Source organism: Canis lupus, chromosome 1 (genome assembly GCF_003254725.2).
Source record: "Canis lupus dingo isolate Sandy chromosome 1, ASM325472v2, whole genome shotgun sequence".
In the NCBI taxonomy this organism is placed as follows: Eukaryota; Metazoa; Chordata; class Mammalia; order Carnivora; family Canidae; genus Canis; species Canis lupus.
In genome coordinates, this window is record NC_064243.1 from 68,591,176 (window position 1) to 68,605,928 (window position 14,753).

Consider the following 14,753-nt stretch of genomic DNA (forward strand, 5'->3'; position numbering starts at 1 on the left):
TGATCATCTGATGGATCATTGTGGAGAGCATGTACGCATGTATAAATAATACACGTTATATATACATATATACACATCCCCCCCTTTTATTTTATAAAAACGGTAGCACACAGTTTCTAAACCTGGCATAAAATTAGAATATCGGTAGCGTCTTGTCATTTTTAGTCATTAGTAGGTTTTATTGAAGATTTCAGAATCTGCACCTCCCTTTTCAAGCCAATGTCCATTTATTTGGGAGAGAGTTACATTTGTTCTCCTTTCAGGATAGGTTCAGGTAATTAACAGCCATGAAAACATAAAATTTTGGGCCTAACTAATGAGTCGGTTGGTCATTGGAGCTCTTTCTCTATCGGAATGTAAAGAGCGTCCTCGTTTTTTTATGATGGCTTTAGATGCCGTATGGATATACCGTGGTTGTTCTCAGCTGATGGGACTTTTGGATTGTTTCCAAATTTTTGACCTTATAAACCAGACCTGTAGTCCGTGAGTAACATTTTACCTTTTTTTTTTTTTTTTTTATGTATGTGTGAGTTATCTGTGGAATAAATTTCTGAGGGGAACTGCTGAGTTGGAGGATGTGTTCTTGGAAATTGATCTCCGGAGAGCTTGTTTTCATTTATAATGTCGCCATCAATGCACGAGAGGGCCTGCTTGCCCATATTTGCGTAACAGAATTTTTTAATATAAGATACTAACTAATCTCCTGATTGCCTGATGTTTCTTGAAAACCAGTGGCATGCGGTCAGTTGGAGCTTCCGGGGATTTATTTACATGAGAGACCGGGCAAGTTCATTCATCAGATGTCCCAAGGGAAAAGCAAGCTGCACAGCTTTGGTTTGGAGGCAAGGCATGGTGCAAGGGAGAGAGCCAGAGAAGGTAATTCTGAGGACGGTGGTGCGTGCCGTCTAAGGTCTCCTAGCCCTCTTGTTGGAGGTTTAGGGCAAGAAGATTGTACTAAAAATGAGTAAAAGCTAAAGTAAACTGTTCCATAAAGGTCTAATCTGTTTGAATTAGTGCCAACGGTCATGGTCTCTGCCTTGGGCAAAGCCGTCAGCTGCCGACGGTGGCGTCGGTAGGAGCACATGGGGCTTCCGAACCCCTGACCTCGGCCGCTCCCAGCCTTGTAGGGAAGCCAGCGGGAATTGAAAGATCAAAAGCTGCAGTGGTGTGTTTGCCAGGTATGTGAACCCCACCGTGGTCCTCTCTGCCGTTGGTCTGTCGGTCGGCAGTGGCGGAGATGTAGGATTCAGGGGAGGTTGGGACCCGTCACGGCGCACTTTCGAGATGCTTCCTTGGGAAACCTCAGCACCGTGAGCGACTCTCTTCCCTACCTGCTTCTTACGGTCCGTGGAATACAGGTTACACACGGGATTGTGGAGCAGCGCCAGGTGACAGTTAAAGAAAACATAAAGCAATTCTAAGTTCTAAAAGAAAAAAAAAATGCTTCATTCTCAGGACCCCAGGGGTCGAAGTGGGAGGACTTGGTGTGTGTGCAAGTGTGCACAGCCCCAGACTGGAAGCTAGGTGGGAAGACTCTAGGTGCTCTGCAGAAGCAGCTTCTGTTAAAACAGCTCTGGTTGCTGGCTGTCCTGCCTGGTGAAGAGGTGATGGGAAACATTCTGGGCGCTCAGACTTCTTGCGAGAGCGCGAGTGGCCATCCGGCTTCAGAATCCCATCATGGGAGACGCAACCTGGTAAATATTCTCAAGCTATGATACTTGATACAAAGTGTTCACAGACCTTAAAGCGAAACAATGGATAGAAAAAAAGTGTCCATAGATTTTAGGTGTGTGCTTGTAGAGTGTTTGTGGAACAAGAGCAAATTCTAAGTATTTCCAAAAAACGTGTCACCTTCTTACTGCAGGTTTCACACAGTGCGAACTTTTAGGTTTCTCCAGCTTTCTGGTCCTTCTCCGAGTCACAGACTTTACTGTTGTGAATTTTATGCATTTTTATGCTTTTTAGGTGGTAAAAGACTGAAATTCTATTTCTGTTGTATATGGGTCTTAATGACGCTTTGTCACTAAGCGTATATTTGATGGTATTTAATTTAATTTAATTTGATTTATTTTTTTATTCATGAGAGACACACAGATAGAGGCAGAGACACAGGCAGAGGGAGAAGCAGGCTCCCTGCAGGGAACCCGATGCGGGACTCTATCCTGGGACCCCAGAGTCACGCCCTGGGCTGAAGGCGGAAGCTCCACCGCTGAGCCCCCCAGGCGTCCCTTGATGGGATTTCATTAAAAGGATACACGCTGCGCTGATACACATCAAGAGCTTCGGCCCTAGTAAATTGATTTCTGGATTTGTCATGTCTACGTAGTAACATAGGAAAAAGTAGGTTTAGCCAGATTCTTAGAGAGATGACACTCTGGGACCAGACAGGCCAATGGTTGAGAATGATGCCTGGGTTGGAATCAGACTGACCTGGCTTCACATCTAGGCCGGGCCACCAAATATATTTTTGGGTGAATTATTGAACTCTGCAACTCACTTCCTTCAGTGTAGACTGGAGGGATACCCAGTCTTTTTGTGGGAAAGAAATAAAGGAAATGATGTATGTAAATTGCTGCTCTCAATCCTTCTCTGGAAGAAGGCGAGATTGTATTAATAAATTCAACAGCATACGTATTATGTTTGACACTGAGTACCTGGTGAGTAGATGCGAGTGTAATTAGAGAGAGAACAAACTGTTTTCAGTGGATCACTCAGGTTTTGCTCAGTTTATACACGGGGCGGGGGGGGGGGGGGCGGGATTATTCTGTCACTATTGTCTTATCAAGAAAAAGTTGCCACTCCTACCACACTTACTAGGGAAGTCGTGAGGTACGAGTCAGAGGATTTCAGCCCAAGTGTTAATTCACTTAGTATCTTCACCGTGTCTTAGATTAAGCTTCCTCAGGCCTTCACGTCTTCATTCCTGTTTCAAGGATTAAGACTAATGGTACTGAAATCTGCTTCAAATTCAGACCGTATAAATCTTGAAATGATCAGAAATAGACTTACTGTGTGACATTCGAGGGATGCCTGGGCGACTCAGCGGTGGAGCATCTGCCCTCGGCTCAGGGCGTGACCCTGGGGTCCTGGGATCGAGTCCCGCGTCGGGCTCCCTTGCATGGAGCCTGCTTCTCCCTCTGCCTGTGTTGCTGCCTCTCTCTCTCTCTCTCTCTGTCTCTCATGAATAAATACATAAAATCTTTAAAAAAAAATATGTAACATCTGACATTTTCTCATTTAAAGGGGACAAAGGAGGAAAGAATATGGAAGTATTTAATAAGCTTCAACAAAGCCAGCTATGATTCAGAGAAACACAGGTTTTCTTTTGACTATTTAAAAATAAATGTACATTATGTATCTAAAGAGACTGCACTTAAAACATATTTCTAGTACAGAATTTTTCAAGCACGTACAAACCTAAGATGTAGTATAATAAACTGCTGTGGGCCCTTCCCGCTTCTTGAGAATTACCAGCACGTTGCCTGTTTATTTCACCACTTCAGCCTTTTGACTTCTTTATAGCAAATTCCTAACTTAATCATTCCATCTGTCAATTTCAGTTGACAGGGATGAAGTCCTCTTTTGAAAATACAGGCCATCACCATCAGCGTTTTTGTATATCATCAAATAGCCAGTTGGCATGTATGCTTCCCTTCCTGTCTAACCATTGTCGTCTTTAAAAATAGTTTGAATCAGAGTCCAAACAAATCTGTGAATTATGATATTGTGATTTATTAATATGTTTCTTAAATCTCTTAATCTAAATTTCAGATTTCCTTTTCCATGTATTTTTTTTTTTTACTCCTTGCTTTGTGTGTGTGTATGTGTCCACATGGCAGAAAGCCAAGTTCTTATCCTACACAGCAGAGGCCCTCAAGTCTCTTTGACACTCTCAAGAATTCTTGAAAACCCCGAAGAGCTATTGTTTGTGCGCGTTGTATCTATTAATATTGCCTATATTCAAAATCAGAGTAGATTATTTAAACTAGTTACTTAAAAATAATGGCATCCATCAGAAAGGACAAATACTCACCATTTGCATCGATGTGGATGGAACTGGAGGCTGTGATGCTGAGTGAAGTAAGTCAATCGGAGAAGGACAGTCATCATATGGTTTCACTCCTATGGGGAATATAAGAAATAGTGACAGGGATGATAGGGGAAAGGAGGGGAACTGAGTGGGAAAAATTAGAGAGAAAGACAAACTATGAGAGACTCCTGACTCTGGGAAATGAACAAAGGGTTGCTGGAGGGGAAGTGGGTGGGGGGGTTGGGGTGATTGGGTGACAGGCACTGAGGGGGGCACTTGATGGGATGAGCACTGGGTGTTAGACTGTGTGTTGGCAAATTGAATTTAAATGAATTTTTTTTAAATGGCAGCAAACCTATCATATTAATATATGTCTGCATATTTTTAATGAAACATAATCATAGTTTCCAAAATGGAAAAATGAGAGAGGGGGCACTGTTTTCCATTTTTGTAAATCTCTTTAATGTCTGGCTTAATGGAAGATGACTGGATTTTCATATCTGCTTCTGCATTCAGTCTGTCGCAATATGTTGTTTTGGTTGAAGTGTAGGAAGAAAATCTGCTTCGCACAGATGTGGGGTTGGAAACGGGGAGGAGCATTTTAAGCTTTCTCATGAATGGTGGACATTCTGCTGTGATACTACACCAAAAGTTGACAAGTGGTAGTTTGTTAAAGGTAAGTTGGGCAATTTGAAACTCTGACGATGAATTCTTTATACTCTGTTAAATTAAAAATCCATTGGTCTGTCATGCACTTTGAGTGGATCCTTTCCCTGCATAATTTAGTGACATCAAGCATGGTTATTTGGAAAATACTGCTTCACTGAGTTATGCAAATCTCCCAAATGTTGACATATGTCAAGTATAAAATATTTTAAAAATCTTATTCATGAATATCACCACCCATCTCCTTAGAAGAGTATTTAGCTACTGGGAAGCTGTCAAGCTCATGGTAGTAGATACACATTTTCCCAAATCATGGTTTTTCCCTCGAATGCTCAAACTGTATCTTCAGCAACAAACGCTGTCAGTGTTTTCCTTGACGTTGACAGGCTCACTTTATTTATCTTTGACAAAGTATTTGCCCAGTATCCAAACCTGAGTGAACACAGTTTGTTAAAGAAATGGCATTCCATGGAAAAAGCCGCTTGTTCAGCTTGCGTCGCACATGCTTCACAGGTGCTCTTCCTTGGTGATTTGACACACCCGAGGCTTTATGTGTGCTTCCCGTTTCATCACACAGAATATTAAAAAGAGATGTATTCAAATATCAAGACTTAATGAAAGTTCTGCTTCATCAAGGGATGATCTGTAGCGAAATGGGCATTCGTTTCCCGTACGTACGTGGTGGTAAAGGATGCAATGATGCCCCCTGCTGTGGGGTGCCCCCCGCCACTCCAGGAGTTCCACAAAACCACTATTGCTTTTGTACCATCAGAGCAGAGGTCAGCGTAGGGAAGAAGGCAGATGCTATTTATGAAGATAGTTTTGACTCCTTGGGTCTTTTGAAAGGGCCTCAGGTCCTCCCAGGGTCTGTGAGAAATGTTGCTAAAGAGTTTCTGACTATCTGAATTTTACTACTTACGTATTTTTATGGTGTGATTTCACATGGCCCTTTGTCTCCGGTATTTCCTCTAAATAGATTTGATCCGACTGGGCATGATTTTGTTTTTTTCTCGGCAAGACTACTTCATAGGTGGTGTTGGGTTTCTATTCGTAGTGGTCAGTGGTGGCCATTGCCAAAGCCATGAATTGATCGAGGACTCAAAATGATTCTGTCTTTCCTTCGTTATTTATTAGCAGGAACTCTCTAACTTGACACTTCTCTCACCAGTGAATGATCTGGTTCCCCTGAGATACGGTTCACGTGGGTCTCCTGCAATATGGGGGCAGGGTAAATCCTTATTTATTTTTCCAGGTAATGAGTTGTCTTATCCCAAAAGGTGATCACTTGGTTTGTTTTGTTTTTTATTTTATTTTTTTTAATATTTTATTTATTCATGAGAGACACAGAGGGAGAGAGGCAGAGACAGAGGCAGAGGGAGAAGCAGGCTCCATGCAGAGAGCCCGATGTGGGACTCGATCCCGGGGTCTCCAGGATCACACCCTGGGCTGAAGGCGGCGCTAAACCGCTGAGCCACCTGGGCTTCCCACTTGGTTTGTTTTCAATATCAGTATGAACTCCCGGATTTAAACTTATTTGACGTGTTTCAGTTCATTGCAGGAATCCTATCCTTGGTTTGGCCAGCAGGAGCCTCTTCTGCTCTTGTTAGTTGGCCTCTAAGACCTTTTGATATGACCTCCGTTGTCTTTGATAGCTTCCTTGCTTTTGGTTGACAAGATATTCCAGACTCCTCTTGCACATTTCCTGTCACCGAACAGAAATCAGCCCCTTCTCTGAGAAGACCTCAGAAAAATGGTATTTAGAGATCACAGTCCGAGCACTTAGCTACTCATTCCTGTTGACCGGTGGCTATTTCCAGATTTTGTCAGTGGGCAAAGCTAGGAAACATGCATAATTTTTAAAGATTACAGTGCATTATGAATTCATACTGATACTTTCAATCAAATTTTGGACTTATCCATCTTTCATTGCTTATCAGTGACATCAGCGTAATGACTTACTTTTTTTTATCCCATGCCACATAGACAATGGTCTCAGAATGACAACATCAATGTGACTGCTAACAATGTGATCATGGAAAACCATTTTGCAATTTAAAAAAATGCAAATAAAAAGCATTATCACAATTTAGGTGGCTGACTTGGTTATCTTAACGTAGCCTTAGTATTTGCTGTATATTTTAAGACTACTTCCTTACTTTTCAGAACATCAGATTGGCAGGTATCTCAGCTGAATTAAATCAGTTTACTGAAAGAATCAATCACACTGTGAATTCATTGAATTGATACAACAAACCTAATTGACAAAGTTACTGTAGATGACAGTCCTAATGGACTGGAATTTTCTTGTTCTTTTTTTTTTATTATCTGAATGGTTTTATTTTATTAACATTTAATATTAATCCTGTGCTTTATCTATACCCCTTCTCTTTTCAATATCTTAAAGCAGCAATAACAACAAACTACTTAATAGGCAAGAAATTCTATTTTATTTATTTATTATTTTATTTGTTTGTTTATTTATTTATTTTTAAAGATATTATTTCATTTATTCATAGAGACACAAAGAGAAAGAGAGAGAGGCAGAGACACAGGCAGAGTGAGAAGCAGGCTCCATGCAGGGAGCCCGATGCGGGACTCAATCCCAGTCTCCAGGATCATGCCCTGGGCTGCAGGTGGCGCTAAACTGCTGTGCCACTGGGGCTGCCCTATTTATTTATTATTTTAGAGATTTTATTTATTTGACAGCTAGAGCCAGAAAGCATAAGTGGGGGGTGTGGCAGAGGGAGAGGGAGAAGCAGGGAGCCCAATACAGGCTGGGTCCCAGGACCCCGGGATCATGACCTGAGCCAAAGGCAGATGCTTAACTGACTGAGCCTCCCAGATGCCCCCAAGCAATTCATGAGTTTTTAAGTGACTATATTGTGAAACAGTGAATTCGTTTTTAAGAATAGAAAAATTGACACTTTTTAGCTTCTACGTTTTAGTAATATTTTTTCTTCTGTAATTTACCAGGGATTGCACTAGAGAAGAATGATATTTTTGAAGCACGTATTTTTAGATCTATGGATAATGGGGTATTGTGATAAAGAAAATTATGTGGTTAGGGGAAACTGAGGCCACGGCCACTAGAATAAAAACCGATCTGTATGTAGACTATTACATGATCAGCCTTCTTTCCCCTTCCAGTTTCAAAAATAAACCATGACTGAATCTGCGTCTAGCGCAAGTGGCCAGGAGTTTGACGTCTTCAGTGTTATGGACTGGAAAGATGGAGTAGGCACATTACCAGGAAGTGACTTAAAGGTAAGAGGTCTTTATTCAGTACAGCTCCGTCTGTGTGTGCAACTGTGTGTGTTTGTTAAAATAAGTTTGACTGCACATGTGAAACGAGAAGTAAAAGCATCAAGCATAACGCGCTGGGTTTCTACGATGCTGAGATCTCTGCTACAGTAAATTTTCAAGACAATTCGAAATGCTGGCAGATTGGCAGAAGCCTTCGCCACTTGGGGTGGCAGCGTGTGCTTACGCCGCAGGAGCTGAGTTACAGCTTCCAGAGGATCACCCAGGTTTGACTTTGTCATGATGGACAATCAGCACGGAGGCGGCAGGCTTAGAAGGCCCTGCTTCCTGGGTGTTGTAGTAGTGAACTTGATAACTTTAATGAATAACCACATTCCCTGTGCCCTAGTTTTCTTGTTTAAAAACTGGATAATGTTAAAATATTGAATAGACAGGGCTATTCTCCTCCCTTAAATTATTTATACTGTAAATATGGATTTTTTATGTAATCACTTGCTCGAAAGCTGGTCCTTCCTGTAAACCAGGTTGCTTCTATATAGATGAGAACTCTTCTCCAGAGAATGCTGCTTCGAGCTCCTTTACTGCGTGATCACCCAACCCCCTTCCCCAGGCCTCCCGTAAGCCCACCCCAAGACCGCATCCACTGCCCTATAAAACCTAGTTATGCAGGTGCTCATCGGGGAAGCCAATCACCCCCACCTCTCATTTCTAATTTGTTTTTGCTCTGATCCTATCTGCGGGACCTTGAACCCGTCTGTGGCCTTTCAGACTTTGTGTCTGTCCTTGGTCACTCAGGTGTTTGAACGTGGAATCACCCGAGCTGCCTGTCACTTGGCTTTCCTCTGTAGCACTCAGTGCTCTGGCCTATCTTGACTAGCAAGTCCTGCCCCCCTCACACTGGCTGCCTGGAATCCAGTACCTTTTATCTTTTTATTTTATTTTATTTTATTTTTTTTGAATTTCATTAAAAAAATTTTTTTTAAGATTTTTATTTATTTATTCATGAGAGACACAGAGAAAGAGAGAGGCAGAGACACAAGCAGAGGGAGAAGCAGGCTCCATGCAGGGAGCCCGACGCGGGACTTGATCCCGGGTCTCCAGGACCATGCCCTGGGCTGAAGGCGGTGCTAAACCGCTGAGCCCCCCGGGCTGCCCAATCCAGTACCTTTTAGTGGCTACGCCACGAGCATCTCCATCAAGCCCAGTCTAGTTCATCCTCAGTGGTGAGACTTGGACAACCTGTCACGGGGAAAATACTTAGATTTCAGTTGGGTTACGTTGAATTAACTACACTGTGCCAACATATCTATTTATGAGTCTGGCTTAACAAAAAATATTGCAGAGAGGTTCAGTGCAATCTGGAAAGGAGATACGGGTTTTAGTTCTGTATGACCTTGAACAAGTCCGTTAGTCTCTCTGGGCCAGTTTCCTCTTTGGTAAAATAAGGAATTAAATGAATACTAAGGTTTTTTATCAGCTCTAACGTTCTCCAAATGTTCATCTGGATTAGATACGATGGGAATCGAGTGCTGAAAATTTGTGAGAAAGCAAAACTGTTCCAGACGCTCCTAATGTCAGCCTTATAGTAGCTGCATGAGCTTTGTCAAGTTATTTAAATTTAAATTTCCTAAGTTTCAGAATCTTTATCCATAAAATGAGGAAATAGGATCTATGTCACAAGGTGGTTATAACGATCGAAAAAAATAACATATGGAAAGCACTTAACAAATTGTATCTTTTCTGGCTTTGTGATATATTATGTAAGCTGCCTTTTTTTTTTAATGCTTTATTCTTGTATTTTCCTTGTATATTTCTGCCCTTCTCAATTGTTTTGTGTGTGTGTGTGTGTGTGTATGTGTGTGTGTGAGAAGGTAGATGATGAAATTTATAACTTTTGTTTTTTGTTCAGTTAGATTTTGAACTCTCCATCCCTAAGAAATTTAAATTGCCTGAAGGTTTTCTAAGCAATGGATTTTAAGAATTAACCTATTACTTTTATTAAGGTAATCAGGCAATTAAGGCACTTAGTGGGTATTATAATCTAGTCTTTTTTATTTGACTTTTAGGCTCATCTAATTACCTGGGTAATTGCCATGCATCCAATTCACTGTATGTACTGTAGACAGTTTGAAAGCCCACTTCTAAAAAAAAAATAAATAAATACATAAAATTTTTTTCTACTTTATAACCATTTTTATCTGCAGAGATTCAGGGGTGAGCCAGTTGATTGTGAGGATTTCTAAGTCGCTTAGGGTTTCTAAGTCGCTTGCTCCTGATACTACTGAGTTGCTTAAGAGGTTCTGATTGAGAAATTGATCTTCCCAAAACCAAGATGTTAAGAAAGAACTTCGAACAAAACAGGTCTAGTCCCTCACATGGTGCCTTGGCCATCGTACATCACTGAAGCTTGTGTCTCTTCGAGGTGGCGGCATGTGGGTCCCCAGCAAGCGGGGTGCTCTCCTGGACAGGCCGCATGATGGGTGCCCCCCCGGGGGTCCCTGGCCGACGTGGGGACACCTTCTAGGTGCTTAACTCACTGCCGATTTGAGAGGACGTTGCTGCGTAAAAGCCTCAGGCCTGCCGGCCACCCCGGCCACCCGGCCACGGCCCCTCTGTGGTTCCTGCCGCCCCAGTCATGGCATTGGGCCTTGGCCCGTGTGCACTGCGCCATGTCGCCGGGTCACCAGGGCCCTCGCTGGACACACCGACTGTGGACACGTACCACTGACTCCACTCCATCTGCATCGTTCGTTGAATCCCTTGGAGGTCTTTCCTCTCGCTGTCGTTGCTTCATGGAGGGGGACACCGAGGCCCAGGGCGGCTCCGTCGTTTACTCAAGGTCAAGGTGTTGGCAGAACTGGCTAAGGCTGGGCCTTCCTGGCGCGGGAATCCGTTCTCCTGGCGCTACTTGGCCATGGGCTGCAGAGGAGACATCTTCACGGCGGCGGGGATGGCGTCGGGCCTCATCGGCAGGACACCTGCTCGGACCGGCTTCGCAGACGCCACACTGCCCACCACTTGGGAAAACGGCACAAGCTGGTACCGGTAGATTCGTTTCTCGGGCCAGCCTCCTGGTGGCGGGAGGGGCTCGGGGGACTCCCTGCCCCCGCGTCCCTCGCTCTGAACTTCCAAGTGATGTCTGAGACTGACCCACGCAGAATCGTTCCTCTAGGTCACGAGGATTTAGCCATTTGGCATCTGCAGCAAAGCGCGCGTGCGCTCCCGAGAGCGACAGCATCTCGTCCAGTGAGAAGAGTTGCCACTGTTACGCCGAGGAACCGAGTCAGCAGAGGAAGCCTGCTCTCCTACGACCTCGCTCATAGGAGGAACGTGAGGGACAAAACGGAGGGTCCTAGGGGAAGGGAGGGAAAAACAAGACAGAATCAGAGAGGGAGACAAACATGAGAGACTCATAGGAGACAGTGAGGGTTGCTGGAGGGGAGGCGGGGCGGGGGGAGGACGGGGCCACTGGGTGACGGGTACGAAGGAGGGCACAGGATGTGATGAGCTCCGGGTGTCACGTACAACTCATGAGTCACTGGACGCTGCCTCTGAAACTGGTAATATATGTTAATTTGTTGAATTTAAATAAAAAAACAATAGTTGCCGCTTAGCTGAGAGCAAGACCCTACAACAGCAGCGCAGAAACCCAACTGGAACATTCACAGCATTCTTGGTGTACAGTGTTGCCTTGTGATTGAGTCTCCAGGATGTTTAGTTACCAGGTGTCTTTGCTCTTAGACTGGTGAGTAGCACTCACATGTCAACGTTGAAACGAATAAAACAAAGCTAGTGACCTCAGCAGCGTCTCTGAATGATCTGTGATTAAATGGGGGCAGAAATCGGCGCGTGATCCTTGGCCTCCGCGAGCAAAGGTGAAGAGGAGGATGGAATCAACTGAAGGTAGTTCCAGCCAAGCCAGATGAGCGAGACCTCTGCCACCCCTCGCGTGTTCCAGGCCCGATTGTTGTCGGATTGCCCCGGACGCATCCCCCAACAGGGCAGGTCACAGGGGCAGCTGATGTGTTTCATGTGCTTTACTAAGTCTCTTCTGTGTAGTTTATAATTCCCGATGTTCTCCGTCATGGATCGGAGCCACTCGACAAATTTTTATGCGGCTTTTTAGATGTCTGAGTTAAAAGAACTGGTAACTTCGAAAAAAAGAAATAAGGTGGAGTAATTCAAGTTTCTGTGGCTCTAAAACTGTTCATAAAAGTGTTCCCCGTTTCAAAACCTAAGTGTTTTATTGGGTGAAAAAAAAACGTCAGGGAATGTATCAGTCAGTCTTCCTTGAATTCCGTCTGCGGAGCTCCAGTGACGTGGGCGGCACCTAACGGCCTGTGTTATCCAGTGTTCCTACAGTAGTGACATCGTGGAAGATGATAAATCCCAATTGAGATGCCAGGGAAAAGAAACAAAATTGATCCCTATGTCTTTTTGCATATGGTAGGGTACTTCGAAAATACTTTGAGGTTGATTCTGGAGGTAAAGTCACTTTGGTGAGACTAGATGTTCTTTACCTTTTCAGGGTTATAGGATGCTTTTTGGGATATGATGAAAACCCCATATACCAACCCCACCCCCAGAGAAATATATATGTGCCCGTGACATAATTTTGCAGGTATTTCACGGGATTCACGGATTCCCCCGAAGTCCCAACTGTGGATCCCTGGCTTGCAGGCCCTAGTTTTGTCCCTCATTGTCGTGACAGGTTTACTTCATGCCTTGGCTGTGGGTCAGTTAATGGCAATAAATATTAAATATTAGAAGGAAAAGATAACTGGGATTGGTTGTTGTATTGTGGGAATATTACCTTTTTAACTTGAGAGTAGTTGAGCCTAAAGCTTCCAAGGGTCATAACTCTGAACTGTTACTTAAGGATCCCACTCAGGGGCACGCTCCCGGGGTGCCGGGAGCGCAGGCTGCCTCGCAGGTTTGGAGGCTTCCACCCAGGACAGGACACTTTCAGTCAAATGCAAACCGTGCTGTTTCTCACATTTTGTATTTTTCAAGGAGGTGTATAAATCAACATCAGCGTATAATAAAAGGAAAATCACTCACCTGGACTGAAGGGCACAGTTCATGCCTATCGTTTTGTTGAACTTTCATGCAGAATTGATTTTCTGTCTTGTTTTTTTAATATCATTAATTAGTAATCGTTATGGCTTGTTTTTTCTACCCTTGCCCAGTAGATGGTACTGTCAGCTTTAGGTTGAAATATTCCCTTTTCAGAGTGGATCATGGTAAACTTTATTTTTTTTCCCAAAGAGAAGAGTTACCTTTAGCTCTATTCCTTTCAATTACCTTTTTGCCACTTCCTAGACTAACATTTTTGGGTGTGCACACTAGGTGTAGTACGCACGTGTTACCTGAGAACTCGTATCTGAAATATGTAGTAGGAAACATTGTCACTTTTCTTAAAGCATTTCAGCTTTGTCAGGTCAAAAAGCTTTTAATCATTGTTGAGTATGTGCATAACATTTTTTAAGGTGCTGTGTTTTCCTGGTGGAAAAAATAGTAATTTTCGCTTCAGCTTTTTCCGATGTACATGCACAATGTGAGTGATTAAATGAATTATTTTTTTGGCATATTGACTAAGCAGATATTTTAGACTGGAAAATGGAAGGTCCTAAGTTGACATATGTGCACGCTCACATAGATTTCTGCAAAAGATCTAGAAACTTTAAGCGAAAAGTTTTACGATCTTTTGAATTTCGAGCTTTCCGGTTTTTCACCTCGCTGTCAAAACGCGTGGATCCTCAATGCCATTCTGTTTTATGGAAAGACAGAAGAATATGCGAGACTCTGGACTTCATCAGTAGGAGAGTGAACCTAGTTGTCTCCGCGAGGGTGGGAGGGGTGGTCCCTGCACATGGGTGATGGTTAAGCCTCCAACACGTGCACACTACAGCCAGGCTGTTGCAGAAACGTGATTGGTTTGAGGCTTGTCTTGAGGTGAGAGGAAATTTTTAGTATTTGGGGTCAGAGTTACATCAGAATGTCTGTAACTTTTAGTGATAGAACTGGGCTGTGGCCTACGGGTTTGCTCAGATCTCAGCTCCTGTTGTGGCGGGTGGAGGGGACAGGACGGAGGTTCTAAGGACGGTGGGAGAAAGGGGCGCTCGGGCCCGTAGCTCGGCCTTCAGCCCGCCTGGCCTGGTCTTGGGGAGGCAGGGACGCGAGTGCCGGTCATTATTTCTGGAAGAGGGATTTCCTTCTCTAGGACTAGGTGACCTTGGGGGAGAAAAGTTGATTCCTGGGAAAACAGTCATTCCTCTTTTACTAATTTTGATGGCTAAGCCAGTAGGAACACCAAGGAAGAAAACCAGTCGCCGCAGCAGCTGGTGTTAGAGGTGAGCGAGCACGTGGCGGGCCCGCAGCGGCGCCAAGACCGCGGCTCCCGGGCAGCACTCTGCACGCTCTGTTCCGGCTCCCCCCATCCACACCCTCCCACCCCCGTCCCCATGTCAGTAGACCCGAAGGACCTGGTGTCCGCCGAGGCCTCCCCTAGATGCGATCGCCTCCGCGGACTTGTAGGGCGACCCCGCGCTTTGCTTAACTGCCTGTCTCCCTTGTCGCTAGTTTCGGGTCAACGAGTTCGGAGCCCTGGAGGTCATCACGGATGAGAGCGAGATGGAGAATGTTAAAAAAGCAACAGCTACCACAACCTGGATGGTACCGACGGCTCAGGAAGGTAAGAACGGGTCGTCGGCGGGGCCGGTTCCTCCTCCTGAGTGCTGTGCAGTAAGAATATCTGGGTTTTGTAATAGGCTGGAGCTTTGAAAATCCGGGGTGA

The 14,753-nt window shown here is 44.2% G+C and overlaps 1 protein-coding gene across 8 annotated transcripts in view; it reads left to right on the forward strand.

The window, feature by feature from the left end:
- L3MBTL3 (L3MBTL histone methyl-lysine binding protein 3) overlaps nt 1-14,753 on the forward strand; it is a 120,900-nt gene that overhangs the window by 16,446 nt on the left and 89,701 nt on the right. For 7 of the 8 annotated variants that reach the window (XM_035707044.2, XM_035707071.2, XM_035707053.2 and 4 more), the window contains exons 3-4: nt 7,844-7,960; nt 14,540-14,651. In XM_035707044.2, coding sequence (XP_035562937.1) covers nt 7,859-7,960; nt 14,540-14,651 — 214 coding nt within the window. In that variant the 5' untranslated portion in view covers nt 7,844-7,858. Of the gene's footprint in view, nt 1-4,575; nt 4,707-7,843; nt 7,961-14,539; nt 14,652-14,753 lie in introns of those variants that run through there. The other variant, XM_035707067.2, reaches the window with a different exon arrangement.